General features: G+C 43.2%; 1 protein-coding gene and 1 long non-coding RNA gene across 9 annotated transcripts in view; one reads left to right on the plus strand and one right to left on the minus strand.

Moving 5' to 3' along the window:
* The window catches only part of LOC122221860, a 33498-nt gene extending 25166 nt beyond the window's left edge, over positions 1–8332 (plus strand). Inside the window, exons 2-3 of one of the 3 annotated variants that reach the window (XR_006203476.1) lie at positions 307–475; positions 7245–8332. This is a non-coding gene — a long non-coding RNA (uncharacterized LOC122221860). Of the gene's footprint in view, positions 1–306; positions 476–1585; positions 2376–7244 lie in introns of those variants that run through there. The other 2 variants (XR_006203478.1, XR_006203477.1) reach the window with 2 other exon arrangements.
* KIF23 (kinesin family member 23) lies at positions 1–27109 on the minus strand. 6 transcript variants are annotated; one of them, XM_042941552.1, is made up of 24 exons: positions 26923–27109; positions 25106–25175; positions 23957–24085; positions 19904–20009; positions 19512–19648; positions 19196–19305; positions 18595–18765; positions 17277–17318; positions 16465–16577; positions 16201–16322; positions 14837–14939; positions 10859–10938; positions 10654–10773; positions 10302–10428; positions 9807–9965; positions 8331–8488; positions 7501–7674; positions 7089–7268; positions 6485–6796; positions 3148–3378; positions 2183–2265; positions 1925–2009; positions 1237–1307; positions 1–496 (listed from the first exon to the last, which is right to left on the minus strand). In XM_042941552.1, exons 1-24 carry the CDS (start codon positions 26931–26933, stop codon positions 481–483), a joined length of 2910 nt encoding a protein of 969 aa, XP_042797486.1. In that variant the 5' UTR covers positions 26934–27109; the 3' UTR covers positions 1–480. The 6 variants fall into 6 exon arrangements, with proteins under 6 accessions (XP_042797486.1, XP_042797480.1, XP_042797481.1 ...); XM_042941546.1 differs by having other exon boundaries at positions 1931–2009; positions 26923–27080; XM_042941547.1 differs by lacking the exon at positions 17277–17318 and having other exon boundaries at positions 26923–27080.
* Between the last annotated feature and the right edge of the window lie 522 nt (positions 27110–27631).

Raw genomic sequence — 27631 nt, forward strand, 5'->3', positions numbered from 1 at the left:
TGGTTTTAGTATTGGCCAGTCACTGACATCTTTATTTTGAAAGTTTGAATTCCCAAATATGTCTAAAGTGCATTCTTGCAGCTAAGCTATAGCAGCATTTGTTTATAAACCCTTAAGAAGTATTCAGACAAGAGCTGGAAAAGTCACAATAAAAAAGTGTGATCTAAATATATTTTTCCTTAATCACCTAGGACAAAACACTTGTGTGAATTAGTTTATAAGTATACAAGAAATATACAAAATAATAGCATTATTAAAAAGTTCATATGGCAAGGCATATAATATAAAAAGTGTGCTGAATCCTAGATATCTTTGGAACCTTCGGGGGAATCTCTGATCTGCACCAGCGTCTGATGTATCTGAGGTCTGCGGTATTCAACAAAGCTGCAGTTCTACAGGGTGACTCTGAAGACTGCTGGCTCTGCTTGGAGAAATCACCAACACAAATGAAAATGTCCTCTCGTTACTGAAACCGGTAGGTCAAGGTTTCTTGCGCCTAAAATGTGAAAACCAGCATTTAGTATTGAGTTTTGCGATCAGTGATACATTCATAGCAATTAGATCTCCTAGGAAGACTTTACAAGAACTCTTTTATCATGGGAAAGTTCAGATCCTGAGATAGCAAGTAACAGTTATAAACTGTGAGTCTCCAGTATTAAGTTTAAAAAGCAGGACTTCCCGCCTTTATCCTATTGTGGTACTTTTCCAACCTGCCTGAGGAATGAATACCTGTGTTAAAAATGGACACACAGACATGTATAGGTAGACATATGAAAAGAAAGGGTTTTACTAACATGGAAAAAGAATGGGGTATGCATTTAACAGAAGGAAAAGTGTGATTCCTTCCCCTACCGTAAATTCGGCCACCCCGTTTTATTTTACTGAACACTTAACCACTATAAAGAGACCAAGAGGCATGTTCAGAAAGAATGAATTACAGAAATTGCTGTCATCCCTGACTAAAGCCTCCAGCCTCCCCTCCTTATGGGTGATCTCAGTTCAGCCTCCGAGAGCTTTATGAGCATTAGCAAAGTACGAATAAGAGTGAGCAATCTTCCATCACCTCCTGTTACTGCTCTTCCCAAGCCTTCTGAGGTTCTCCGCACTGACTGTGGCAGTCTGCCAAAGCACCCAGATATTCCAAGGGGTAAACAGAAACCACATAATGTCCTCTTAAAGTGGACGGTAGGGAGAAGGGAGAAGCCACACAGAAAGGCCCAGTCAGTCAGGACTCACTTGGGTTGTGCGTGATGCTGATATCCGGGTCCCAGCTGAGATCCTGCTCTCATCTCCACAGCCACAGAACACTGATAGGAAAATTACAGAAGAGGAAAAGATCAGCTCCTCTGTGCAGTCTATAAAACAGTTCTGCTCAGATGGGTTCAGCCAAGGTGACACCCCACATTGCTTTCTAGTGCAGCACAGACAGCTATGTTAAAATACCAGGTATCTGCAGTTTATTTGACTTAAGCCACAAAGATGGTGAGCTGGAAGTGTCCGTAGACATCATCTGGGTAATTTCCTCAGTTTAGGTGAGGAAGAAATGGCCTCCTAACACCACCTGCCCTTCCCATGCTCTTTCCAGGGGAGCCTCTCATCAGGAGTAACAGTTCCACAGGGAAGTTGTGCTTGTGTGAAGATTCCCACCAATTTGACGTGAATTCTTGTCACTCTGCTGTGACGCTCTCTGACCTGATTCTCGGGCCCTATTCCTCTACACTGAAAACAAGGATGCTGAACCAGAGAGCTCCAGTGAGAGCTGATCCAAACCAGCATGAGTCCCTTGGCAGGTTTGCTAGGAACAGAACTACAGGCTGCACTGGCAGTGTGAGATCCGACCTCAGCTGCTTCCAAGAGCCAGAAAAACAATAAGCAGGGGGGTTAAAAATAGGTTACCCCTTATTTTTATTAAGCAAATATTTACCCCTACCCTTGTTTCTACATCGGTCCATTCAGACTCCGTACCATCTGGTTGGGCAGGTGCTGCCGAGGAAGATCTTCGTTTTCGCCTACAGAAAAAAGGGGAAACAATATGCAACAATTATTTTGTGTCCAGGAACAATGTTAAAAATAGGGAAATATCACTACACTCCTTCAGATAATGAATGATACATTTCATAGGATGTTGTGTTCTGCAAGAATAAGCAAGCTAAGAAAACAATAGCCCTTGATGGTCACTCACCCAGTTGGCGATTCTTGTTTTAAAGTCTCAATATCGGTAAACTGAACAGATTGTCCACCACCTCTTGTTTTGTAAACATCACCCTGAAGTCAAGAGAAAAGGTCACCATTACACTTTGATATCCCAAGTGATAAATGTTTCAAACTGAACTTGAGATTCTCCATAAACCAATAAAGTCCCATCCACAAAACCAGATGGTGTTTCTGACTGCTGGGTCTGTACTATTAAAATACTTCAGAAATTATCTCTCACTAAACAAAAGTCCAATGCAGTATAATCACTAACATTCTTCAGAATATTCCTTTTTGTTCTATAAAAACCACACCAAGGATCAAGAAATCTACCAGAAATTTCTAAATGTTCAAAGACATTTATACTTTCCTCTGGGTATACCCCACCCCTCATTTCCAAATGACAGTACAGTCGTGCTTGTAACTCTGGTTATACTAAGAATCATCATCTGAATTAAATTTGATATGAAAAACGTTTTTTCCCATTTGCCTTTTACTCCCCAATTATTCATTGACTCTGCAATCAAAGGAAAATTTTTCTACAGGAAGGGAAGGGAAAGGGCTCTGGGTAGCTCAATAATAAGAAATTTTGCTAGGTCACATTTTAATGTGGGCTTTTTATCTAGAACTGACAAATGGTACAAGTTCTTTGGGCTTACTTTTAAAGTAGTGGTTATAACTATATTAATTACAGTATATAATAGGATCCTCTAACAGAGGATCCGGAGAATCTAAGCCTCATTCAGTACAGAGCAGCTGATTTAATTGTAGTTTAGCAGATTCATAGCCTGAGCAGTTTTCTAACGAACAAACACAAAGGTCAAAAAGGTCGTATCAACACCCATTTATCTTCGTTGACACCACCTGTGTGTCATCAAAGGAATAGAAGATTAAGTGGTTTTTTGTGAAGTTGACATTTTGTATGTTTTTCGTCCTGTGTAAATTTGTTTTTACCTTGATTAGTTTAGTTTCAATCTCCCCATCGGAGGCTAGTTCCTGGTGGGTCAGCATATACTTCTCACACTTAGCTAGTGCCTTTTCATTTGCAACAGATACTGTGATGGCATGAGGGACATGTGGCTGCATGACTGTTTCAGTTTGCACGTTAGAGGCAGGCTTATGATCTACCCATCTGTCTCCTGCAGAGCGTGATCGTCTGTGTCGGAGACGAATTGGTGGTGCGTTCTGATCAGGTTGAAAGAGGAATCAAGAAACAAGCATAACCCAGAATTAATTTAAGGGTATTATTAGAAGTGCAGCAGGTTTGGCTATATTAGCTGATGATCATATCAAAACAAACGCACAAACATTTTCAAAAGCTCAATATGTTACTCAAATGATTTAAATGTTCTCTTTGTATTTAAACACCAAACCCACAAACATCTCTTAAAACCATCTTGTATGTTCTACGTTCTGCCAGGGAGCTTCCGTTTCAACAAAACAAAATGGAAGGAAAAATTCTGATAATGCTATTAGGCTTTCCTGTGTAGGTGGTATATTCAAGACCATTCATTTTACATTCTTGATCAAAACTGTTACCTGTGCCTGTCGTTGTGAGGTAATCTGTTAGGTCCACAACTGTGTTAAAGGCTCCAAATAAGGTCAATAAAAGCCTTAAACATGTCACAGGCCTCTAAACAAAAGAGAAAACACTCCTCCTACAAAGACGGACAAAAAATGAAAGCTAATGGCCTGTATGTACAAAATGCTAAAGAACATAAGGTATAATAAGAATTCTATGTATAAAATGATCAAGAGAATGTAAAAGAACTACTTCTGAGTACTTTCTGAGACTTTAAAAGTTCAAATAGAACTTCATGAAAAGTTCAAACACAGTGATGGCTAAAACATACCAACTATTTTTCCTCAAACATTTCATGAAGGTTCTAAGAACCAAACTAAAAATACAGTATCAAATTAGTCTCCATCAATCACACAATAAAAAACTAGTTGCTTCCAGTCAACTATCATGTAAATTTGGGGAAGTTAAATTTAGCACATTCAGTCTAAGAAAAGGTATCTCACACACAGGACATAGTTCCAAAGATACCCACTGCTTCAAACATCTCCTTTTTGTATAACTAAAAGCAAATGAAACAGTCTGTTACAGGCCAAATCCTTCAAAGCTGGTCGCCTATGAAGATCCCAAGTTGAAAATGCCTGTCTGGGGCGCCTGGGTGACTCGGTTGACTTGATTTTGGCTCAGGTCATGATCTCACAGTTTGTGAGATCGAGCCCCATGTCGGGCTCTGCTCTGATAGCAGGAAGCCTGCTTGGGTTTCTCTCTCTCTCTCTCTCTCTCTCTCTCTCTCTCTCTCGCTCTCTCTCTCTCTCTCTCTCGCTCTCTCTCTCTCGCTCTCCTCTCTCTACCCCTCCCTTCCTCTCTCTCACACGCACACGCAAATAAACATTAAAAAAAATAAAATGCCTGTCTGGAGAACTGCAGCGTTTCCCCTAATAAGCACAAGCAACAGCAGAAGCACTGGTGAGAAATGATGCTGCTACAGAACGTGGGCAGTCAGTTTGCCATGCAAGATGCCCAAGCCTCCAAGCAACTAGGAAACCTTCCATTCTTAAAGTGGCCTCAGGCTCTCTCCCAATCTGTTTCAGTTTGCACGTCGTTACCATTTAGCAAAGGTGATAGTTTTCCTGAACACATTTGGCAGTAAATACATTATCAAACAAGCTTCAGAAAGATAGTTCTTACAATCTACTGTCATTTGTCTACTCGAAGATATTTAAAATTTCTTCCTCAAATTTCACTTTAGTAGTGTAAATTCAGTCCACCTGACTTAATTTTTGGCCAATAAACCTAGATGTGTAGATACTAGCCTAAACTTTGCTGCACTTCTAAAGAGATTTGATTTCAAGTGAGAAGTCAAAGGATCGCTAGTAAATCCTCTTAAGTATCTCAGAGCCAAATTGGATAACACGTTAATGCTGACCAGGCATAAGCAGGCCTTGAATAGTGTTCAGTCTATAAACTTTCATGAAAAATAAAGGGGATTTATTAGACTTGATCAGAAACTCTATCACCATAATTTTCTCCCTAAAAAGGTTTAAAGCAAAATCTGCAAAGTAAAAAACTCCGACTTTAGAACACATCTGTGCAGGGTCTTGGTAAATACCTTGCAATTAATTCTTCACTATTCCTGAATAATCAGGAGTGCAGGTGATCTAAATGAAGCTTATCTGTACCTAAATTATACAAGAAAAGCTAAAGCAAATACTATTAACTTGTTAAAAGAAAAATTCTAAAAGCCATATTGAAATTTTACTAAATATAAATTCACAATATTAGCTTGGCCCATTTATTCAGATTCAAAGTAAAAAGTTTATCTTAATCCTTAAGAAAATTTAAACATGAATGACTTTAAACACCCTTGACTGAGGCCAAGCCCTTGTAAATTGAGATCAAGTTCTTCAGATTAAAAGCAACTACTGGACATGCAGACCTTCAGTCGTTACACAACAGACCTGGAGTATTCAAAAACATTGAGTGTCATGAAAATCAAAAAAAGATATAGAATAACCACTTGCAGGGCATTCACTTTGTTAGGCTCATGGATTAAAAATAGAGGATATTTATTCAATTAATGTGAACTTTGTTGGGTTTGGTAAAGACTGTTTATACAGGACAGTCCTTATTAGGGATGAAGCACCACAAAGTGTATGACTGACTTTCAAAAGTTTGAGGAAAACAAGATTGCATATCTGTATAGATAATCACTGGTAAATCCAGGTAAGGGGGAAGGAAGCCACTGTACCATTCTTTCAGCTTTTGAGTTTGAAATTTTTCAAAATAGAAAACATTTTGAGAAAACATTTTTAAAAACAAAAGGTCAAAAGTGGCAAAAAATTTGAGGAAAGGAAACCAAAAGGAAAAACCAATGGAAACCGCCCTCAGCACTCGCACCCCGGTCTGGAGTGCTTAGGAGCAAATGCGGAGGAAAACACGATTACTCCGGGCCAGCCCCGTTGACCTGTGTTCCTTGGCATGGCTGCTGTTACCACATACGTTACAGCTTTTTCAGATTGAAGAGCTAGGCCTCAATTTCAGGGTGATTTCTCCAAGTAATTAACAGAAAAATTAGACCTTATTTATACTGGAGCTCACCCGTCTTCCGTTGAGCTTTCTGAATCAAGTCACACACAAAAATAATAATAATAAAATAAAATAATTAAAAAACAAAAAAGCAAAAAACCAAAAGCAAAAAAAGCAACCGCCACACAAAAGCCCCCAAGATGACGCTCTGTGGCTACGATACTTGAAGAGAATGCTGGCACTAACCCTGCAGCAGCGGTCCTCTTCTGTTTCTACCTCATTTCTGAATGTGGGAACCACCTCCCTGCCTTCGGTCCAGTACAGCCCTCGCCTTCTGTCTGACACGACACAAGTTTTACTTTGTCCTGGCTCCTGCTGCCTACGCCTTGCAACAGATGTGACATTGAGAGGTGTGTTGTACGGAGGAATTTTCTGCTCCCACTCCGAAATACAGGAAGCTACAGAAATGCTGCTGCAAGAGTTAGAGCGCCTATGGAGCTGCGGCTGGCTCAGGAGTTGTTGGCCGTTGGAAATCTGAGCGATATAGTTACTAGAAAGCTAAAAAAACGGAAGAGAAGTTAATGAGCGAGACAAACACTGAGAGAAACAGTTCACTGCTTTTCTATAATTTTAGCGCACGAAGACAACTCTAGACTTAGTTTTACTGAGTTAAAAAAATTTTTAGACCGAATGCGCTACATTGGCGTTGATGGCTAAATTTAGAGATATTTATGCAGAGAAGTTGGCGAAACACAGTAAGTAATATAAACGACAAGTGCTCATCATAGAAAGTCACCTAATCTGAACAGATTTTCTCCAGTGCGGGTTACTCCACAACCACATAACTTACAGGTACTGGTGACGGAGAGATGGCTCTCTGGGTCACTTTCTCCCGGTCCCGCTCCCGCGAAGGTCTCTCTGGCTTTTCAGCTTTGGGCTCGGTAACAATAGCCTTCAGTTGTTTCAGTTTTTCATCTTTGACCCAGAGTTTATTTTGCATCTCCAGCTGCTTGGCTGCCACCCGACGCTCCTAGGTTGGCGACAGCGACACACATCGAATTCAGTTACACCACACAGGTGCAGCGCGTCACCCGGACGCATCGTTTGCCAAGAACGACAGTCCTCCCGTCCCTCCCGCGCTCGCCAGGCCAGGTCACTGGTCAGGAGCTGGAAGGGCGGGCAGCGGCTGCTGGAGCCACCGTCACCACCACGGACACCCTCCCCCGGGGACGCGAGTGCGGAACGCTGGGAGCAACACTCACGCATTCCTTCTCCCACTTCATTGTCGTTTCTGTCACCATGCCTTGCAGCCTGGCTTCCAGTCTGCGTTTGTCAGAAAACTGCCGCTGCAGCTTCTGGTTCTGAGCTTCGAGTTCCTGCTGCAGGGTGCGCTTGTCTTCCTCATAGATGGTCGTCGTTTTCTCTAAAATCTCAATCTGGGGAAGCAGGCCATTCTGTTCAGCGTGTGGCACATAAACACCGCACGTAGCTGTGAAATAAGCTCGCAGAATTTGCTCATGTGGGCACAGTTGTGGGAGGAAAAATCAGGGAGAAAACCGTTTCCTTTAAACTCTCACCTGAATTCCTACCTCCATTCCTAGAAGCGAGCACTTTTAAACGAGTTTCTCACAGAAAAGATGTTTTAACCGACTTTGTGTGAAAATAAGTTTCCCCTGAGAGTAAGACCTGAATTCTCTTTTAGGCTGTTCTCAGACCAGAGAACACTGTGTTGGTTGAGATGGGCTTCTCTGGAATGAATGGGCACCCCCTAAATGACACTCAGTTAATGAGAGCAAACATGCTTCACCAGAAGTCAAAAAGCAAGCTACGAGCAGAGCCGAACTCTAGAGAGCCCTCTGGAAAACTCACCTGTTTGGTCCAAGAACATTCCCATCGATCACTAAAGTCTAACTCATAAAATTAAAGAGCATTATTACCCCTTGAATGCTTTTCATTCCCATTTCCTGTCTTTGGGGTGAGGCGAGGACGAGTAAGAACGCAGTGGTGAGAGGCTCTACAGCAGAACAGCTAAGGCAGAGAGAGCGGTGCTCAACGGCCAGCACGTACGCCCATAAATGATGCCGGCACAAACCTTGTATTCTAAAGTTTTGTTTTTCTTCTCCAGCCGTTCTATTTCCAACTTCTGTCCTGAGATCACCTTTTCTTTTTCATTTAGTTTTCCTTGAATGTAGTTTTCTTTATTTAAAACAGCATTGTCAAATTCTTGCAACAGGGCTTTGAAAGTAATAGCTGAAACAAAAGCATGCAGGCCAAGTTTACTCCAATTCCAAGATGACCGGTGGAATCAACTTTTACTAGTCGGTACTTTGTAAAATGTAGCTAGTCAGCAAATCATGAGGGTTAGTCCATAAAGAGTGTGAGGGGCACCTGGGTGGCTCAGTTGCTTTAAGCATCCAACTCTTGACTTCCACTCAAGTCATGATCCCAGGGTTGTGGGAACGAACCCTGAGGCAGGTTCCACACTGAGCACGCAGCCTGCTTAAGACTCTCTCCCCTCCCCACCAGCCCCCCCTCTCTCCCTCTCTCTCTAAATTAAAAAAAAAAAAAAAAAAAAAAAAAAAAGAAAGAAATCTCTCAGAGAGACATTCCTAAAGGCTGTTTTTCACTGGAAAACACTGGGTCTTTCATTTTGCACTATGACATTCCCTTGTCAACCCTTATAGGTTAAGTCATTTGCTTCAAAACAAGTGCAAAAACTGGATTTAGGATCAGTTGTGGGACTTGACAAGTTACTTAATTTTTCTGAGCACATTTCCTCATTTCAAGACAGGGATATAAATATCACTCATCTCACACCTTTCTTATGAAGATTTAAATGAACCGACGATAAAAATTGTTGATCTGTTTCCGAGCACTTAACTACATACCAGGCTGTTCGCTGTTCTGCATGATTTTCATAAATCATCTCATCCCCACGACACCCTCCTAGATAAAACAACTAAAATCTCCATTGTGCAGACATGGAGAGTAAGAAATACATGATGAAGTAATTCACCCAAAGACAGTTATTAAGATGTAATACATGTGGGGCGCCTGGGTGGCTCAGTCAGTTGAGCATCCGACTCTGGCTCAGGTCATGATCATGATCTCACGGTTCATGAGTTCAAGCCCCACATCAGGCTCTGTGCTGACAGCTCAGAGCCTGGAGCCTGCTTCAGATCCCACTCTCTCTTTGCCCCTCCCCCATTTGCGCGCGCGCGCTCTCTCTCTCTCTCGCTCTCTCTCACAAAAAATAAAACTAAAAAATTTTATATATAAAAAAAGATGTAATATATGTGAAGTGCCTTGCAAGTAACTAGTAAGAACTAAAAACAAAGTAGCTATCACTCCACTCTTTTGTGTCCATCAGTGTAAATTTTAAAAAGGGACCGTATACACACCCACCCACCTCTTTATTTTGTTTTATGATCTGTGGGAAGGTTCCGTGTCAGTCTAATTAACCAATGCCTTGAGTACTAAGATCCTTAAAGATCTGCCCCACCAGAGAACTCCGATTCACTGCATATTTCTGGAGTTGAAATGATCGCAGACCACTTTTGGCCCTTACATTGTTTGTGAAACTCCTCGATCATCATCTGCCGTAGGTGATGTCGTTTCTCTAATGCTTCAATCAGCCTGGGAAGAGTCTGCTCATCGTTGATATCCAAAAGTTCACAGGATGGCAAAGGTGGAAAACTCTGTAAAACTACTTCTGTAACCAGTGGTTCTGTGTTGAATTATAAAAAAATTACAAGAAGTTACACAGGAGAGAAAGAGCTTATTTAAACAAGTTTAACACTGTGATTAGAACCCCCAACCCCCGGTTCAATTAACCATGCACTTAGAGTTGTCACAATCATACTTCCTTTACAATGAATTACAAAAAAGGAAGAATGGGGGGAAAAAGTTACAGTATGTGACAAAAGAAATCTCATTTATACTCTGGTTCAGAAATTCCCCCCCCCTTCGTTCTTGGGAGGAAGGGAAGTAAACTGTTCTCTCATGTAAAATAGATCTGAAGAGAGACTGACCAACATGCACATGATGTAACACCGAATCATACCGTCTCCGACTGGACCTCCCCGAGCCTGGTTTCTGTATCTCCTTCCAGGAGTTAAACCACAGATTGCCCTGTCTATTGGTCTTGCCACTTCAACCTCTTGGGTCACTTCTGCAAATCTCATGACTTGCTAAGATACAAGACAGATGGGAGGTTTTTAAATTTTTTTTTTAAATAAACATATCCAAGCCTTTCTTCAGAAATTACTTAATGAAATAATAGATTGGTCATTAGTTCCGTAACTAATGGTTCTGTATCAATTTTAAAAATATTTAGAATGTCATTCTTCACATCCAAATAGTTGTTTTCTCCATAGAAACTCTGAGACTTTATAGGATAAATATGTTAAAATTACCAAGCTTTCTTCATAATCTTCAGCCTTTGGATTCACACACACGATCATGCGTACTTTACCTTCCCCATCAAAGTAGTTCTTGAACAGATGGGTTAACTTTGAATCTCGGTATGGAACCATCTGTAAATAAATTCAAATCCAAATATATAAGGCCAAACAGTGCATACAAACAAAGCTACAGAAATGATGAAAGGCTATTGCTTACTTTGTTAGTTCCATACATTTGATTTTCTCTCAAGACTTCCATACATGTTCTTAGTGTCATTAATGACTGGTTAATGTTTCCTGACAGAAAAATAGAGACAGAAGACATTTGAAAACAGTAAAGTAGCTAGAGTGTGGTCTGTTTGCCTATAAAATCCCTACTTCATAGAAATATATGGAGGGGTGCCTGGGTGGCTCAGTTGGCTGAGCATCCGAGTTCGGCTTAGGTCATGATCTCATGGTTCGGGGGTTCGAGCCCATCATCCACCTTTGTGCTGACAGAGCTCAGAGCCGGGAGCCTGCTTCAGATTCCCTGTCTCCCTCTCTCTGCACGCCCCCCCCCCCCCCCCCCAAATAAACACTGGTGCACATGGGTGGCTCAGTTGGTTGAGCATCAGACTTCAGCTCAGGTCATGATCTCGCAGTCCCTGAGTTCGAGCCCCACATCAGGCTCTGTGCTGACAGCTCGGAGCCTGGAGTCTGCTTCAGATTGTGTCTCCCTGTCTCTCTCTGCCCCTCCCCCACTCTCGCTCTCTCAAGAATAAACATTTTAGAAAAAAATAAAAATAAAAAATAAACACTAAAAAAAACCCACAAATACTATAGGAAATTACAAATAACAGGTCATAGTGGCTAATTTAAAGATCACTCCCATATGGCCTGGCAGGAACATTCTATAATAGCGGTGTTTCGGGAGAGGTTAGATCCCATCCCTCAAGAATTCTAGTAAAAGGAATGCAACGTTACACTTCCTGGCCCATAAAGTTTCTTCCAAATCTTAAATTCTGTGAGAGAGTGTATTAGATGCAGATGTTTAATATCCTCTATTAACATATTCTCTACAGCATGACAATTTCAGGCTGTAGTTGGCTCCATCAGCACTGAAGTGTCCCCTGCACCCGGAGGGCCTCGTGTTTCTAACAGTCATGGGTCTTAGGGTCCAGCTAACTGCGTCCCTTCCACATCCAGACAAGGATTCCTTGGGCAGCATAATTGTTACTTCTGACCACTCTGTTTGGATTTCTGAGCCAAGGCGAGTCTGACAGATTAATTAAGCCTCCCATAATGCAGGAGATCCCATTTGCAGAGACTCCCCCTTCCCACATACGTAGCGATTTGTTTATTTTAGAACCTTGATTAGGGTCAGCTAACTCCCACCGTGCTCTCATCCTTGGCCACCTCTCAAAACAGAGCTCGTCTGTGCCTCCATAATGTCCCATGGTTCATGATTCCTCCTCCTTGACCCCAACTCCCAGTGTCCTTCCCGCTCCCGTTGTGTTCTCTGGAACCCAAATTCCTGTTACTAGACTTCCCCACCTCCTCACACCTCTCGCAGAGGGCTCCATCCGTCTCTCCCTAATTGCCAGGGGTTCTGAACCCGGGGTCCATGTTATCCATGGGCACATTTGGGGGAGTCTGCAAACTTGGGTGGGAAATAAATTACACCTTTATTTTGTACTGACTTCTGAAATTTAGCAGTTCCTTTCAATTACGAGCATAGGCCAAAAAGCAGTATTAGTGATACCTGTGATTTTTATCAGTAGAAATCACAGGTAATTTTATAGCACGTTACAGTTTATTGCTGATCTCAAGATATTTATGTTCATTACTGCTTTGAAATTATGTAGTTTTAAGACCTCCTGGTGGATCTTTAATTTAGGCATTAATAGGAAGCATGTAAATTACTGTAATGACAAATGCTTTAAGAATACTGTTAAAAACACATTTTAATCTAATCGGTTTCCTTTGTGATCCTATGTATTTTATATTATTCATTCAGAAATCTTCTGTGAAGCGTCCATGGGCTTCACCCTGCAGCCACGGCGCAAAGCCCTGCAGCGCTTTAACTACAGACGGGCAGTGCCGCTTCCCCCCCGCAGCCTAAGTAAAAGTTGCTTGTTTTCTAAAGCCTGACATTTTATAAGGACGGTGAGCAGAGGGAGGCCAGCAAGATTTGTCCTAGTCCCTAGCTGCCATGCCTTCAGTGTTCCCCCTACACGCCCGGGTCATTTCTGACAAGCTGCCAGAGGCCCCACCTCCCTCAGCACATTGTTCTCTCTTTAGCACGGGAGCCGCGCAGCTATGACGGGCCCTGAAACCTTATCATTCAGAACCGCACCACCTCTTGAAACCTGGGCCCCAACCACCATCTCCCGTTCTTCTCATGCTCACGGCCTAATTTTAGTCACACCTGTTCCTCATCCTAGTAACTCTGGTAGTCCTTTCTGGCTTTTTCCCCAAAGCATCAGAACCCTCCAGTTTCTACTTTCTTGCGTTGAGACAAACCTCTTTTCCCATCAAGGTTAATCCTTTGTCATACCCTGGATCCCAGATTCTCTATCTACACGTACATAATGTGGATTTTTTTGTCATCTCACCTGGCTACCACCTTCTCTCTCCTTCCAGGCTCTTTAAATCATTTACCTCAAGTGTTTGTTCCTCCAGGCTCTGCCCTCAGCCTGTTCCCTTCTGTCCTCCAAGAGTAATCTCATCTCCCCTATTGCTTCCGTCATATTGGCAAAACCTAAAGCTGTAAACCTCCAGTCAGCTCTCCTTCCAAATGTGTGCACCTCTACATCCAGTTACTAGGCACTTCACCGGAATAAGCTACCCGTGTCCAACACAAACTCGAACCGCCCACACCTGCACCTCAGACTGCTTTCTCCTCAGTCAAGATCTTGGATCTGCCCTTGCCTCTCCCTGCCTCTCCACATCCAGGTGGCCTTCCTAACTAGCTCACTTTTGTCCAACCCTTGCCTCTGGGTCACATGATTGCTTGTGTGAATTACTGCAAAAGGCTCCCGACTGCTGTTCTTACCTCTGGACCTGCCTCGGTACATTAATTCTCTACATAGGAAAACAATCTTTCTAAAAGACTAATTCCTCATTGACTTTAAGGACCCTGTATAACAGCAGAAAGACACAAGCTTTGAGAATTCACCCGGGCTCCAGTGTTGGGAAAATTCATCTCTCCCAGCCCACTTCCTCATCTGAAAAATGGGTATGATACAGTCCTGAAAAGTCAGAATCAAGAACTCAAACCCACGCGTAGTAGATACTATGATACACACTAGTCCTTTAATAATAGGTAACCACCATTATTCCTTCAGGACAAAATTCAGACTTTTTAGTATGACAGACAAGGGTCCTCGTGACCTCGCCTTGCTCTGCCACCCCAGTTGTCATAGGTCATCAGCCCACACCATTTCAGTGACCTTGACTCTGCCGTTTCCCCCCCAAACTTGCCCTCACACACACACCCAGATTGGATGAGTGTTCAGATACCAGCACACAGTAGGTACTCCATAAATGCTATTATATGTAAAACGTAACATGAATAGCTACACTAATGAGAGACTAAAAACACCAACAACAAAACACAGATTCCCTTTCAATTTGTTTTTGTGTTCAAAGATTTTTCCCATCTCCAGAAGCCAATTTTCACCAGAATGAATGTTGGAATAACTGTTAAATCACTTAAGTTTAAGGGCCTAGTACTTATATTACTGGCAATAGATACAATATGAATGTAACTTGTTTTATATTCATTTTAATCACTTTTTTTCGTTCATTTTTTTTTTTAAGATTATTTATTTACCTTGAGAGAGAGAGCGCAAGTGAGCGAACCAGGTGGGGAGGGGCAGAGAGGCACAGAAACCCAAGCAGGCTCCACACTGTCAGCACACAAACCGATGTGGGGCTCAATCTCACGAACCATAGGATCACAACCTGAGCCGAGATCAAGAGTTGGATGCTTGACCCACTGAGCCACCCCAGCGCCCCGCTTATCTTCATTCTTAAAACAAGTCAGTGTATGGTCATATATTGATACCAAACCGGCATAACTAAAGAAACAGCACTGACCCCTAACTTTAGCCTCTAAACTATCAAATCACCACCTATCAATAAGCAGGTGACAGACTGACACTGCAAGTTCTGGAAAGTCGTAGCAATCACAGGAGTACTATGCTCTGCTCACCAGCTTCCCGTAATCTGTTCCCTTCTGCCTTCGTCCGATTAGTTCTTTCACTTCCAGCAAGATCTACCAGGGACAACTGGCTTATCGTGATTTGTTCCTTTTCCTGAAAGGAAGATCATAACGCCAATAACACAAGATACAACTGGTTTATGGTGTTCTTTAATTACATTCCTGTCAACGAATTATTAAGTCTTACGAATATAACATTTGCACAATACAAATGGTAGGGCCAAAGGATACATGTTCTGGGGGAAGAGTCCGCTAAAAGCATATGGGCTAAATGAATACACTGGTGAAGGGGACAAGGACTTGCCCATCGTCTGGTGTCTGCATTATACCATGAGCTTCACGAAAGCAGGGACTGCCTCTCAACCAGTGTTGTTCCCTCCGGCATCTCACCTAGCACCTAGCATGCAGCAGGAGCTCAGTCCGCATCTGCTAAGTCTAGAAAAGACCTATCCTAATTTTTCTATAACCGGATATTTGACAATTTTATAATCAAACACTTTCATAATACTGTAATTGTAGAATAAGAAATGAAAAGAGGTACATAACTGATATTACTAGATGTGATTCAAAGGAAAACAAGTGTATTTGAAGGCTTGACTTACAAGCATTTTCTAACTAACATTTACGAGTGCTGTCAGTCAGTTCTTAGGCACTGGCCTAAGAACTCTACATGCACTCCCTGCTCTAATCCTCACAACACTATAAAGAGTTTATCACCAGTCAGACAGTAAATTAACAGGAATCAAAATTCGAATCCTGGTGGTCTGCAATACCCTGCTGTAGTCATGCCATGAGGAGACCTTCTCAGTTTCAAATGGAATTACACTTTAATAGCTTAAAGTTATTAAATGATTTCTACTCAGGCCCAAATGCTTTTACTAATTGATGTAAGCCTTGTAGCATGACAGGCCCAATAGTAACGAGTGATCAGCAGACGGGAGCCCTACTGGCCTATCAGCCAAAAGAAGAACAATTTAGAATTGTCATCTCCTGAACCGTACCTACCCTGGGAAGTTAACTGCTGACATTTCGAAACCATTAACTGAATTCCCACATACAAAATGAGTCTTCAGAGATAAAATAATGATCCGTACCTACTTCTTACTTTATCTCCTCTATTAAAGAGATTTATAAAGATTTGTAAACCTTTTTCACAGCAGAATCCCAGGTTCTCAGATTCAATAGCCAGTTTCCCAAAACTACACTCTCTAGTGCAACAATTTTTAAACGTCATCACCTACCTATAATAATTCTAGAGCAGTCTTCATTGCGGCGAAACTTTCCTGTTTTAACTCTAGTTCCAAAAACTAAAGCTTCAGTTAAAACAAGAAAAACTCCACACGCTACACATTTACCTGTAAGACATTGTCTCCATCTGCATCCAAGGGAGCCTGCACTAATTTAATGTTGAACACGCTATGGGAACGGCTGGACTCACGATTCAAATGTGTGTTAGCAATACGTCTCTTTTTCTGGCCTGTGATGACAGAGACATCACTGATTAAACCTGAATTCGATCACTACAGTACTAAAAATTTAACTGCTGTTAAATTATAGTAGCAACTCTCAGGAGTATACTTATTGTTTCAGATTTTCTGAATGTTAGCGTGATTTCTAACCTCTCCAGAAAACTTCAAAAGCCTCCTCAGTAGATTTCACTTCTACTTCTGTACATCCTGCAACGTACATGTTATGGTTCTTATCTTCACGAAGCAATTTGGATTGTGGTGGTCTATGAGAAAGAAGAAAACATTAGTCTCCTAAATTATGGGATACTAATATCTCAGTTTAAGACTAGGACTAAAATGCCAGGTGACATGACATCGATTCTTATAAGGGAATAAGCCTAGGCAAGAGCTCCGAAAAACACTGAACTTGAGTAAGTGTAAGGATGTATAGTCAAGATTAGTTACATAACAGGAGAACAGGAACCTACACTGTTTTAGAAGCTTTGCTATAATTTGTTCTAGTAAAGCACACAAAACACTTCCTAAACGAGTAGAGATCAAAATAGTAAGACGGCAACATCACATGCACAGGTTAAGCATCAGAATCTAGCGGGCATTTCCCTAATTGTAAAAGAGCCGGTCCCGACATCAGAGTCCGCAGAAGACAGATTCAGGAAGAGTTTGGTTTATACCAGGAGTGGCAGTCCTTTCAGAGTGGCTGCTCGAGTTCCGGTCTGTACGGTAGGATAAGGATAGGAAGGGCGCCACCTGCTCGGCCTGCCTCATGCACGGTGGGGGCACAAGCGAGTGCCGGCCACCACTGCTCAGTGAGTGGCAGGCTGCTGGGAAGCAGGGAGGGGCTTAGAGGCAGCAGGCAGCCCAGTGCCAAGGACACACCAGCTCCGTGCAGACTCGCCACAGATGCCAGCCGCTAGTACAACCACACCCTTCTCCTTAAGAAAAGAGTCAGCATGGTCACATACACAAACTCTGTGCTCCTCATGGGCGTGCTGCAGCTGTTCCACCTACCGAAGGAAGAGGGTGTGAGCTACGTGACAGTCACAGGATCGGCTCCTCAAAACCCTCCACTTGTAATGTTTCTTCATCATATGTAAAAACACTTCAAAGTTAACCAGCTTGGAAGAGCAGGCTAAACACCACCCTCGCAAATTAAATCCGAATTCAGGGCCAAATACGCACCCGGTGGGTTCATTCAAGGAGTTACCAGAATGGTTGTTAAAAGGCGTGCAAGGCACATTTGTCAGCCTTCCTTTCGTAAAACTAAATAAAACCAAGCTAGGCTTCTTTGAAAATGATCGCATTTAGAACCCACCAACAAAGAACCTTGGCACGTGAGCCAAAAAGGCAAGGGATCGGGAGCAACGAATGACATCACAAAAGTTTAGGAAAATGGGTAAACGTGACCGATACTCTGAAACAAATGGGAAAGTAAGTAATCTGTACATTGTTTAATGTAATTTATTAAACTCTTTCAGTCTGATGGTTTTCTAAATATCCAGCTGTTTCTCCAATAATGTTCAATTAGACACACACACACACACACACACAGGTCTACATACTATTTATGTTCTGAGAGGCTCTAACAAAGACAGCATTGAAGATAAACATTTAGCTTGAGAACAAAACCATCAACTCAAGAGCAAGATACTAATGTTAAATGAGACTCCAGAGTCTGCTCTGGCACAGGCGCGGATTGGGATGCCAGGCTGGAGTTGTTCTTCAGTCTGAGCAGGCCAAGACCCAAGGAAATCTAAGGAGTTGTCTTTTAACTCTGGCAGAGTGACGATACAGATCACTTCCTATGTATGAATCAGTGATAGAAGACCTGCATTAGTTGTATAGACAATAGCTTTGGGCTCCTCCCTGCAGAGGTCACCGACCACAGATGGTTAATGTGGCTACAGACTCCCGACACTAAGTATTCGGTTCTTGAAAGGTGACCGCAGGTAACCCTCACCCTTAGGACACTTCCTTATGTGATCATGATCCTTCTCAAGATAATAGCCCCGAGGCCAAGAGTTTTCAAAAGTAATGTCTAAGGTGAGTATTCAGGTCTCTCTTCTCCTTAGACACCTTAACCCCCTGGTGCCCTGACACAGCTGCAGATCCAGTCAAGAATAAAACTACGCACCGAACGCCAACCGTACGATACACAAGTTACCTTTCATTTTGAAAACAAAAGCACGATTACCATTTATCACTGAGGAAACTAAAGCTCACTGAGGTCGAGTGGCTTCCCCAAGGTTAAGCAGCTAAGATGGGACTCTCTCCACTACTTACTTAGGCTTTATGGGATCAAACGGCACCTCTTCCAACAGATCATATATGTAATTGTTATATATTTCAATATACGAGACAAATACACCATAGACACTGTCTTCATCGACCTCTTCTGCTTTGCAAAATTCTTGTACATTTATCATATCTGCAAACTCTGGGTCTACTTGTCGTCTGAAAAAAGAAAAGGGCCAAAAAATCTGCTTACTCATTGTGAGTCAGAATCAAAAGTAAAGATCCCAAGAGGAGACAGAGAGAACGTAAGCGGCCTGTCACCGCAAACAGCAGTGCGTAAAGCAGTCTGTCCATGCTCCTGGTCAGCCGACAGCACCGCCGTGTCCTCCCGCATACACACGGCACCGGCTTTTATACCCTCTCCACCAAGAGCGGCACCTTCTCTAAACAGTAATTCAAGAACACTGTGCTCAAAACCAAAGAGGACATCTGAGCAAATAAACTTAATTAAGAACATTCCTCAACTTTGATCTCACTGCAGTCGACCGTCAGACCAACCACCCTTCACTTTCACCATCCCGGGTGCCTGAGGAAACCACCAGACAGGGTTCCCCTCGGGCCAGTGTCACATACAAATGTAATTACTTACTTGCCAGAGGGGGTCTTTGGATTGGGCATGGCTTCCCTTTTCTGCCGTTCTAACAAGGCGTCAACTTCACACTGTATATCCATGCTATTCCTGTCATTAGATTTAAAAACCTGAAGTGGAGGGTAAAATCAGACCATGATTTTTAGATTTGACTTAAATAGTAAGAGACCTAGTTCAGAAATAAGAAACATTTACTATGTAAGGTTTCAGAATGTACCCAGTTTATTAGGAGTTCTCCCTTAACACTACATCCACAGGTATCTCCGTCTCTATGCCCTCAGGTGAACTAGTCACAACACAAAAGAATTACACTTACATATCGTTTAGCTTGAAATGTGCCTATACTGTTAAAGATCATGTCCAAACAACGAGGAAGCAGACCTCCTTCCCCTGGAGAACCAGTCATTGTGTGAGTTTTTCCACTTCCTGTCACACCATATGTAAAAAGGAGACCTACAATGTAGCAAGTCACATCGAGTTATATATTAAGTCAAGTCCTCCGCTCTTTTTCCTTCTTTCATAGCATTAAAAAACACGTAAAATTAACCAGCTCAAAAAAACAGGGTTTATACCACCCTTAATGTTTTATACCACATTTAACAAATTAAATGTGAGTTCAAGACCAACCATAATCAAATACATAAGTATCAAAAGAGTTTTATGAGGCAGACAGAAAGGAAAACGCAGTGAAAACTCCAGTACCCATACCATTTTTGCCATGAATGAGGTCATCTACCAAGGGATTAGCCACAACATCAAAGAGCTCCTTCTGGGTGGTATGAGTGCCAAATACTTGTTTAAATGAATACTGCGTCTGTGGAGAAGGGAGAAATAAAAAGCATATGAATGGCATTTCACTCTAAGCTAGAAATACATCTGTTTTAATGTATTCAGATGTTGCTTTAAGGTGTAGACACAAAGAAAAACCATGAAGTCTTTAAATTTGGAACCCTTAAAAAAGGCATGATGTACCTCAATCACACCACTTATAAATGATAAAGATTTACAGTTACAACTACTGAAGAGAATGTAGAAGTCTTAAGCCCACTAACACATCACAGACCACGGCAGATTTTAGACGACAAAGAACAAAAATGACCATGACTCAGTTACGAACTTGTGAAAATCATCGGGCATTATTACTCCATACACTAGTTTGCTCTTTTAAAATGACACAGCAGTCAGGGCGCCTGGGTGGCTCAGTCGGTTAAGCGGCCAACTTCAGCTCAGGTCATGATCTCACCATTCACCGGTTCGAGCCCCACATCGGACTCTATGCCTGCAGCCTGCTTCAGATAGTGTGTCTCTCTGCCCCTCCCCTGCTCACACACACACTCTCTCTCTCTCTCTCTCTCAAAAATAAATTTAAAAACATTAAGAAAAAAATTTTTAAATGGCACAGCAGCATAAAACCAAGTGTCTTATTGTACTGTTTTAAAACCAGAAATGAACTATAAATTAAATTTCCTGAGTTCTTCTATGAAATTTTAAATAAATCGTGACCTTGAAAAAATCAACACTTCAATTATCAAATCTCTATCAAAATAGGATTATTATAAAGTTATAATCATAGTACCAAAAATATTACCAAACTCCTACCTGGAAAATTAGGTTGGGGAATATAAGTATATTTTAATGTCAATTAAATTGTCCTAACTGGGCAGGGGCTGGAGTTCTATTATTTCCATTTTTGTTATTTTTTAGTTTTTTTGTATTACAGACCTTGCGGTTTTGTCTGTGACCTTCTTGCAGGTTTTACTTCATGAACGTCAGTGCTAGGTTATTTGTTGTATGAGCATTTGCTGGAATTTATTACGGAGTATAGCATTGTCAAGTGGGACCCCTTTCCTGTTTCATACCCTTTTCCTTAAATTCAGCCTGCACAGATATCACTATCACAACCCTTACGTTTTTTAAAGTAGCAGTTTCGTCCCCCCAAGAGGAGACACGTACCGATTAGTACTCAAATATATAATAAGACAGCAGCTGGCCCTGAGCAGTGGCCAGGCACTGCCTTCGCATGGCAGTGACTCGTCTCACTCTCACCTGTGATTACATACTGTGAATTATGTTCATTTTACAGCTCGTTATAGATCACACACACAGCCTACTTCAGCTAGGCTAACTCTTCACTTTGCAGAAGTTTTTATTCTAATCCTGTAGATCAGCTGTAGAGTTCATAAGAGGTATAAAGAATCAGACCAGGAAGGACACACCTCAGGTAGTACCAGCAGGTTAGTTAGATGACCTCCAAGTCCCTGTGAACAAACCCCTCCTTTCCAGCAAAGAAAAGCAAGGCCCAGGGCAGGCACCTGCCCAAGCCTACAGCGCTGACTGGTTGCAGCCGTTTTCAGTCCAGCACCCTTTCCAATTTTCGGCCTTGCCTTCTGTCACAGGCAATGAGAGCTACTAATCCCCACCAAACTTTTTGTCTACTTATACATGCTTGAAAGTAAGTCCAATTAAAGAAGTGAAGTTCTTCATAGTAAGTCAACTCTCAACTATCTGACATCTTCGAAAACCCAGTCCTCCATGAAGCCTTTCCAGACCATTCGTGCTTCATCCATATTCACTGAATGGGGCACAGGACAGAGAAGGTGCATATCCTTGAAGCTTACACGATAGCAGGGGAAAGAGACAAAAAACAAACCTCTAGATGCGGTAAGTGCTACCAAGGAAGCACATAAAGGGCAGAGCGGGAGAGAAGGGGCTAAGGTGTAAGGGTGCTACTTGCGATAAGGTCGTCTGGACAGTCTCTCTGAGGCGGCGATTTTTAAGCTGAAATCCAAAGATGAGGAGCCATCCATGCTAAGAGCCAAGAGAAAGAAAAGTCCAGGCGAAGAGAACAAGCCTGAAGCAGGATCTGGGCTTATCCAAGGAACTCAGAGGATCGGATGAGTACTAAGAGAGGAGGGTGGAGAAACAGGAGGCAAATTAAGCAGGGTTTTGCCCATTTAAAGACATTCTGCCTTGAAAGATTTTAAACAGGAAAAAGGTCAGATCGGATTTATGCTTTAAAAGATCTCTCTGGCGGCTTTTAGAAAATGGACTGGAGAATAAGATTCAGAGTGGAAGCGAGCAGTCCAGTTAGATTTCAGAGTAGGGTCAGCAAACCAATGGACCTCTGAGAACTGCTTGTTTCCTATCTAGGAGGAGATAATTCCAGAAATGGAGAGTAAGTTTAGAAACTTCTGTAGCCACCTGACACGGCTGCAGCATCCCCGCACGTGATCAGGAGGCTCATCTCGTTGAACAGATTGTAAGCTCAGCTCTCAATGGTCTCACTCAGATGGCAAAGCTGCACAAAAGGATGTCACGATGCACTGAAGATTTTAAAAAGCTGTTCCTTCAGCACCAATCATTTGAGAAGTCCTAGTCTTGGTGATTCATAACAGGGCTGAGACAAGGGTGGTGGCAGTGGAGATAGAAACAAAAGGACACTTTCACATTGGAGAAGGGATAGAATCTACTGATACATGAGATACAAGGGGAAGAGACAGCGGTACCATTTATTTGGGAGAGAAGACAAGGGAGGAAGTGATTTAGAGGGGACGTGTAAAATTTCAGGTGCCTCCGTGACATCCAGACAGTGGACGTTTGACTTTAGAGCTGAGGACAGGTTTCAACTGGAGATCAACTCCAGAATTATTGTCACATAACCAACATTTAAAGCCATGAGAAGGGGTAGAGGAGAGAGTCCTGGGTGAGGGCACCTCAGTATTGAGAGGTTGGAAAAGGAAGAGGAACCTGCAGAGAGTGGCCAGCGAGAGCCGAGAACACAGAGACTTGGACGGGGAGACGGCAGAGGGCTTCAGGAAGGAGGGGACTGCTGAGAAATACGTTATGAGGACAAGAGGCGTCCGTCAAAATGTTAGCGGCCCAGAGACCACTGGTGGGCTTCTGACGGTTTCACAAGAGCAGCGTGCACACGAGTGAGACAGCTCGACAGTAGAGACAACGGCCCAAATAAACGTTTTCTTCTGCATTCCCACAGTCCCTCTCTTTCAGCACACCTGTCTGTCTCCTCTCGATACGAAGGTTACCTGTTTTCTATCCGTGCCCCCAGTTAAGTTGTAAGCTCCGTAAAGGCAAAGATTGTGTCTTACCCATAAAATCTTCTGCCCTGCAGCTTTAGTGCAAGATGTTTGAACTGCATTCAACTCACTTTGCTCAAGATTTTACTAAAAATAACACTTCTCAAGAGGTCGAAACAAAAACACAATGCCTATTGCTATTTTATTTTTAAATGTTTATTTTATTTATTTTGAGAGAGAGAGAGAGCACGAGCAGGGGAGGAGCAGAGAATCCCAAGCAGGGTCTGAACTATCAGCATGGAACCTGATGCAGGGCTTGAACCCATAAACTGTGAGATCATGACCTGAGCCAAAACCAAAAGTCAGACGCTTAACCACTGAGCTATCCAGGTGCCCCCCGCCATTGCTACTTTAATCTGCTTATGAAATTGAATATGTGTGTGTGTATAGCCACCTAGCACAATCATTCTGCATTAAACGATCCCTGACGTGCTCTAAAAAACAATATCCAGTACAAGAAATTACATTATAAAGGCAATCCTCTACCTCAAGGATACCAAACGTATGCCTAGCCACACTTTATATATGGTGGTTATAGGGAAGTAAACAAGTTTTTCAAAAAAGTAGAAACGTGAATTTTGTTAAATGGAAAAAAATGAAAAAGCCCTGCAGGAAAAATCGAGTAAATCATATCAAGTAAAAATAGCTTGGGTCCAATGGCAATTACCTCCTTATAGTCTCCATTTCGGTTGAGTCTGTAACCCTCAGGAGTATGAAGTTGAACGGTCGTATTATTGATCACTTCTATGCAACACTCTTGATCAGGAAGGCTCAGTGGGCGCACCCTACAGTATACCTGAAAATACAGGAAGGGACTTTAAGAACAAAGGTTGACTTTTTACCTGACTTTTCATTTAAGCTTCCCATTTGTTCGTTCAACATTTGGTCTCTCGATATTAGAGATTCATATAAACTTAGAGCCATGAAAACCAAAACTTGCTACCAGAAATGGTCAGATGCACACAGATATATTAGACATTAGAGAGATTTTTAAATGCACCTACAGTTGAAGTAAATTTGGATAACAAAAGCATCAAAGTCACACAGCTTCTCTTCACTGTTGTACAGGCACAAATTTAATAAAGTTATACTATTACTAATTTAAAAAATCTCTAAAATCAACATTACACAATGAGAATTTGAAAAGCTGTTAGAATTGTTTGAAACTGAATGTCAAGCAAAACTTGACAGCTTAACACTCAGTAAATATACAAATAAAGTATAAAGTGCCACATCCTAAACACATCTTCTCAATCAGTGATAGGGTTGAGGAAAAACTATTCAGCTTGCAAAAAGCATCTAGTTCCCTCAACTTAGAACAAGAGACACATTCCTGTGCCAGTGAAGGACAGACAGAAAATATCCCAGAGCAAATCAAACTACTATTTTTTGCATTTGAATTTAAAAGCAAGGTCCCAGGTCTGAAACTAGTGAAGTATGTGCAATTTTTAGAAGTTTACTAGACTGAATTTAGCTATTCTACAGCAGAGTCTTTATGAAGCATGCCATCAATTACTATTTAATGGTGGTGAAATGGGGAGGACGCTCACTGGAGCAGAAATTCCTACCTCCAGCCGAGGGTAGGAAGAATTCTCTGGGACAGCTGAAGAACATTTTTCATCATTTAATTGTTCAAATCATAATTAGTTACAGGAGTTATGCAATTGACAACCAAAGATTTCATTTTGCTGGACTAAAGAATCCTACACGGAGACAAAATCTCAAAGCTGAGATCTCCATCCCTTCCAAGCACACACAGAAGACAGAAAAGGACTGAAGAAAAAAACACACAAACAAATTCACAGAGAGACCTTACCCCAACTGGGTCTTTAAGACTCGTTTGGGATCCTTTCTTCACTAGAAGTTTCCTGGGCGTCTTAGTCCTCCTGGTCATGGGTTAAAAAAAAATTCTGTTCAAACTAACGTACAAAAACCTCACCTATAATTCATAGGGAGACAACCTTCCTAGAGCTTATAAAGTTATCCCTTAGCAGTTCCAAAACCTCACCCCCCAAATAACTAAGAATATGCTGCATTAGAAGAATGTGACACACATAATGCAGAAGTAAAACTGGGTTTAGGAGACATTTTTGGTTCTAGATGTGCCTACTTACTGTTTGAATAGTTCTATATTTTAAGTAGTTTGCATATTTTCTTGAACAATTTTACAGAAGCATGACAAAGTTGAAAAATCTACAGATAACTGACCACACTCATCTTGAAGGCACTTATCTATGCGCACAAGCACACACAGCGCTCTGACGGCCCTTGCCAAGGCAGACTGACAAGCTATTGACTTCACCTAATTATAAAAATGCAGATGGAGGGGCACCTGGGTGGCTCAGGTCATGATCTCACAGCTTGCGGGTTCGACCCCGCGTTGGGCTCTGTGCTGACAGCTCAGAGCCTGGAGCCTGCTTCAGATTCTGTGTCTCCCTCTCTCTCTGCTCCTGCCCAACTCGTGCCCTCTCTCTCAAAAATTAACATTAAAAAAATTTTTAAATAAAAATGCAGATGGACGGATCCATTTTTTCATCAAGATCAAGGTCTATACTTGTAAGGAACAACTGTTTATTGAGTTCTCCACGCTATCATCCTTTGTCCCCAAACAAAATTTAGTCTCCAAACTGCAATTTCTCTTGCTATCTTAGAAACAAAGGAAAAAGATATTTTGACTTCAGTTCACCAATTTCTCCAGCATGCCCCTTTCCTCCACCAACCCCCACATTTATCTGTCGTGTAGATGAACACTTAACATCAAAATTAAGTGAAATTACTGGCATGGGCTACGGATTATTAAAATATTTTCTCAACATGTTCCAAGATGAAACAAGCAAATTAGTGTTTTAAGTACAAACTATTACGGTAGGTTTACTTAAACTCAACTTTTTTTTTTTTTTTTTTTAAGATAAAGATTTTGACTTTGGCCTCAAGAGAACAAGCTGCTTTTTGCAAATGACAGCCCTCCCCTCCGCGCAGGGATTGCTGTACCCAGAGCGGTGAGTGCTCGAGGCAGCGCAGCAACGCCGGCCGACTGCAGGGGGGAGGAATGTGGGCGTGGGCGCCCGTGGGCGGAGCGGGGCTGTCAGCGGCCCCAGACCGCGGCCGAAGAAACTGGTCTCCGTCTCAAGGCCACCGGCTAGGCTCAGAAAAGCACGCCGCGCTCCCGGGTGCCAGGGCCCTCCAAAGACCGAGGCCTCCTGGCGCCCTCAACCCCGGGGCACAGCCCGCGCGCGGGGAGACCCCCGGCCCGCACTACCGCGGCAGAGTGCAACCCGGACGAGCGGGCGGACAGGAGGGAAAGAGCTGGGGGGCGGCGGTCCCGGAACCAGGTGGATGGCAGCCCGGCTAACGGGGACTCGGGTCGCGGCACAGACCTCCCCGCTCCCCCCGTGGGCCGACCTTTCCTACCCCCGGGAGGCCGGGGCGGGACGCCGGGCTCCGGGCGGCAGAGGGCGGGGTGGAGGCTGGAGGGCGCGCCGCGGCCGAGTCTCCGCGCCCGGACTCCCCCTAAGCGGCCCACGCGGGGGCTCCCACTTTGGGGGGCAGCGGCCCGGGCCGCGCAGGGCTCCGTGCGGACCGCGCGGCCGGCTGCGACGGGAGACGCCGGCCCCGGCCCGGCCCGGTACTCACGCTGGCTTCATGGCAGCGGGCTCCGTGCTGCCCGGAGGCGCGCGCGGGACGCCGGGCTCGATCTGGCGGGCTGGCGAGGGCGGCAGGCCGCAGGGACGGGCCACGGGAAGCGGGACTCCACGACTCAGGCGCGGCGCTCCGAGAAGCCGGTCGACGCCGCCGCGAGCCCAGGTGAGCTCGCGCCCGGCGCATTTCAAACGGGCCAATCAGCGCCCGCCCGCGCGGAAGGGGCGGGGCCTCAGAGGAAGTGACTGCTCTGCCGGAAGTGGCGCTCGTCTCCTAGGCGACCGCGGGAGTGAGGCTCGAGTTGTCTGCGTCTCCGGGCTGCGCTCAGATGTAATGAAGTCCATCCCCTTCCATTTTCCCATGAGGAAACTGAGGGCTTATTTTACTACAGTACAAGAAGTCCAACGGAAGGGCCAGTCCAGCGTGCATTCAGAGGTCAGCGGGGTTCCCGCACAGGAGTGTCCTATTGTGCGGTGCCCTGCACAGCCAGACTCCGCGTCTGGCTTCCATATCACCACATCATGTTGGCGTCCTCTCCCCCCTTCACGTTTCCTGGGTTCTCCCTCCCTGGTTCCTCCAGTTCTATCTTATATATACATTCTCTTATCAAATTATTTTCTCTTTTATCACATTCTTAACAATGTTTGATCCTGAGCATTGCTAAAAAGAAAACCACTGGCCCAAGATGGAGTCCCTTATGCTA

This window comes from Panthera leo, chromosome B3 (genome assembly GCF_018350215.1).
Source record: "Panthera leo isolate Ple1 chromosome B3, P.leo_Ple1_pat1.1, whole genome shotgun sequence".
Taxonomy (NCBI): Eukaryota; Metazoa; Chordata; class Mammalia; order Carnivora; family Felidae; genus Panthera; species Panthera leo.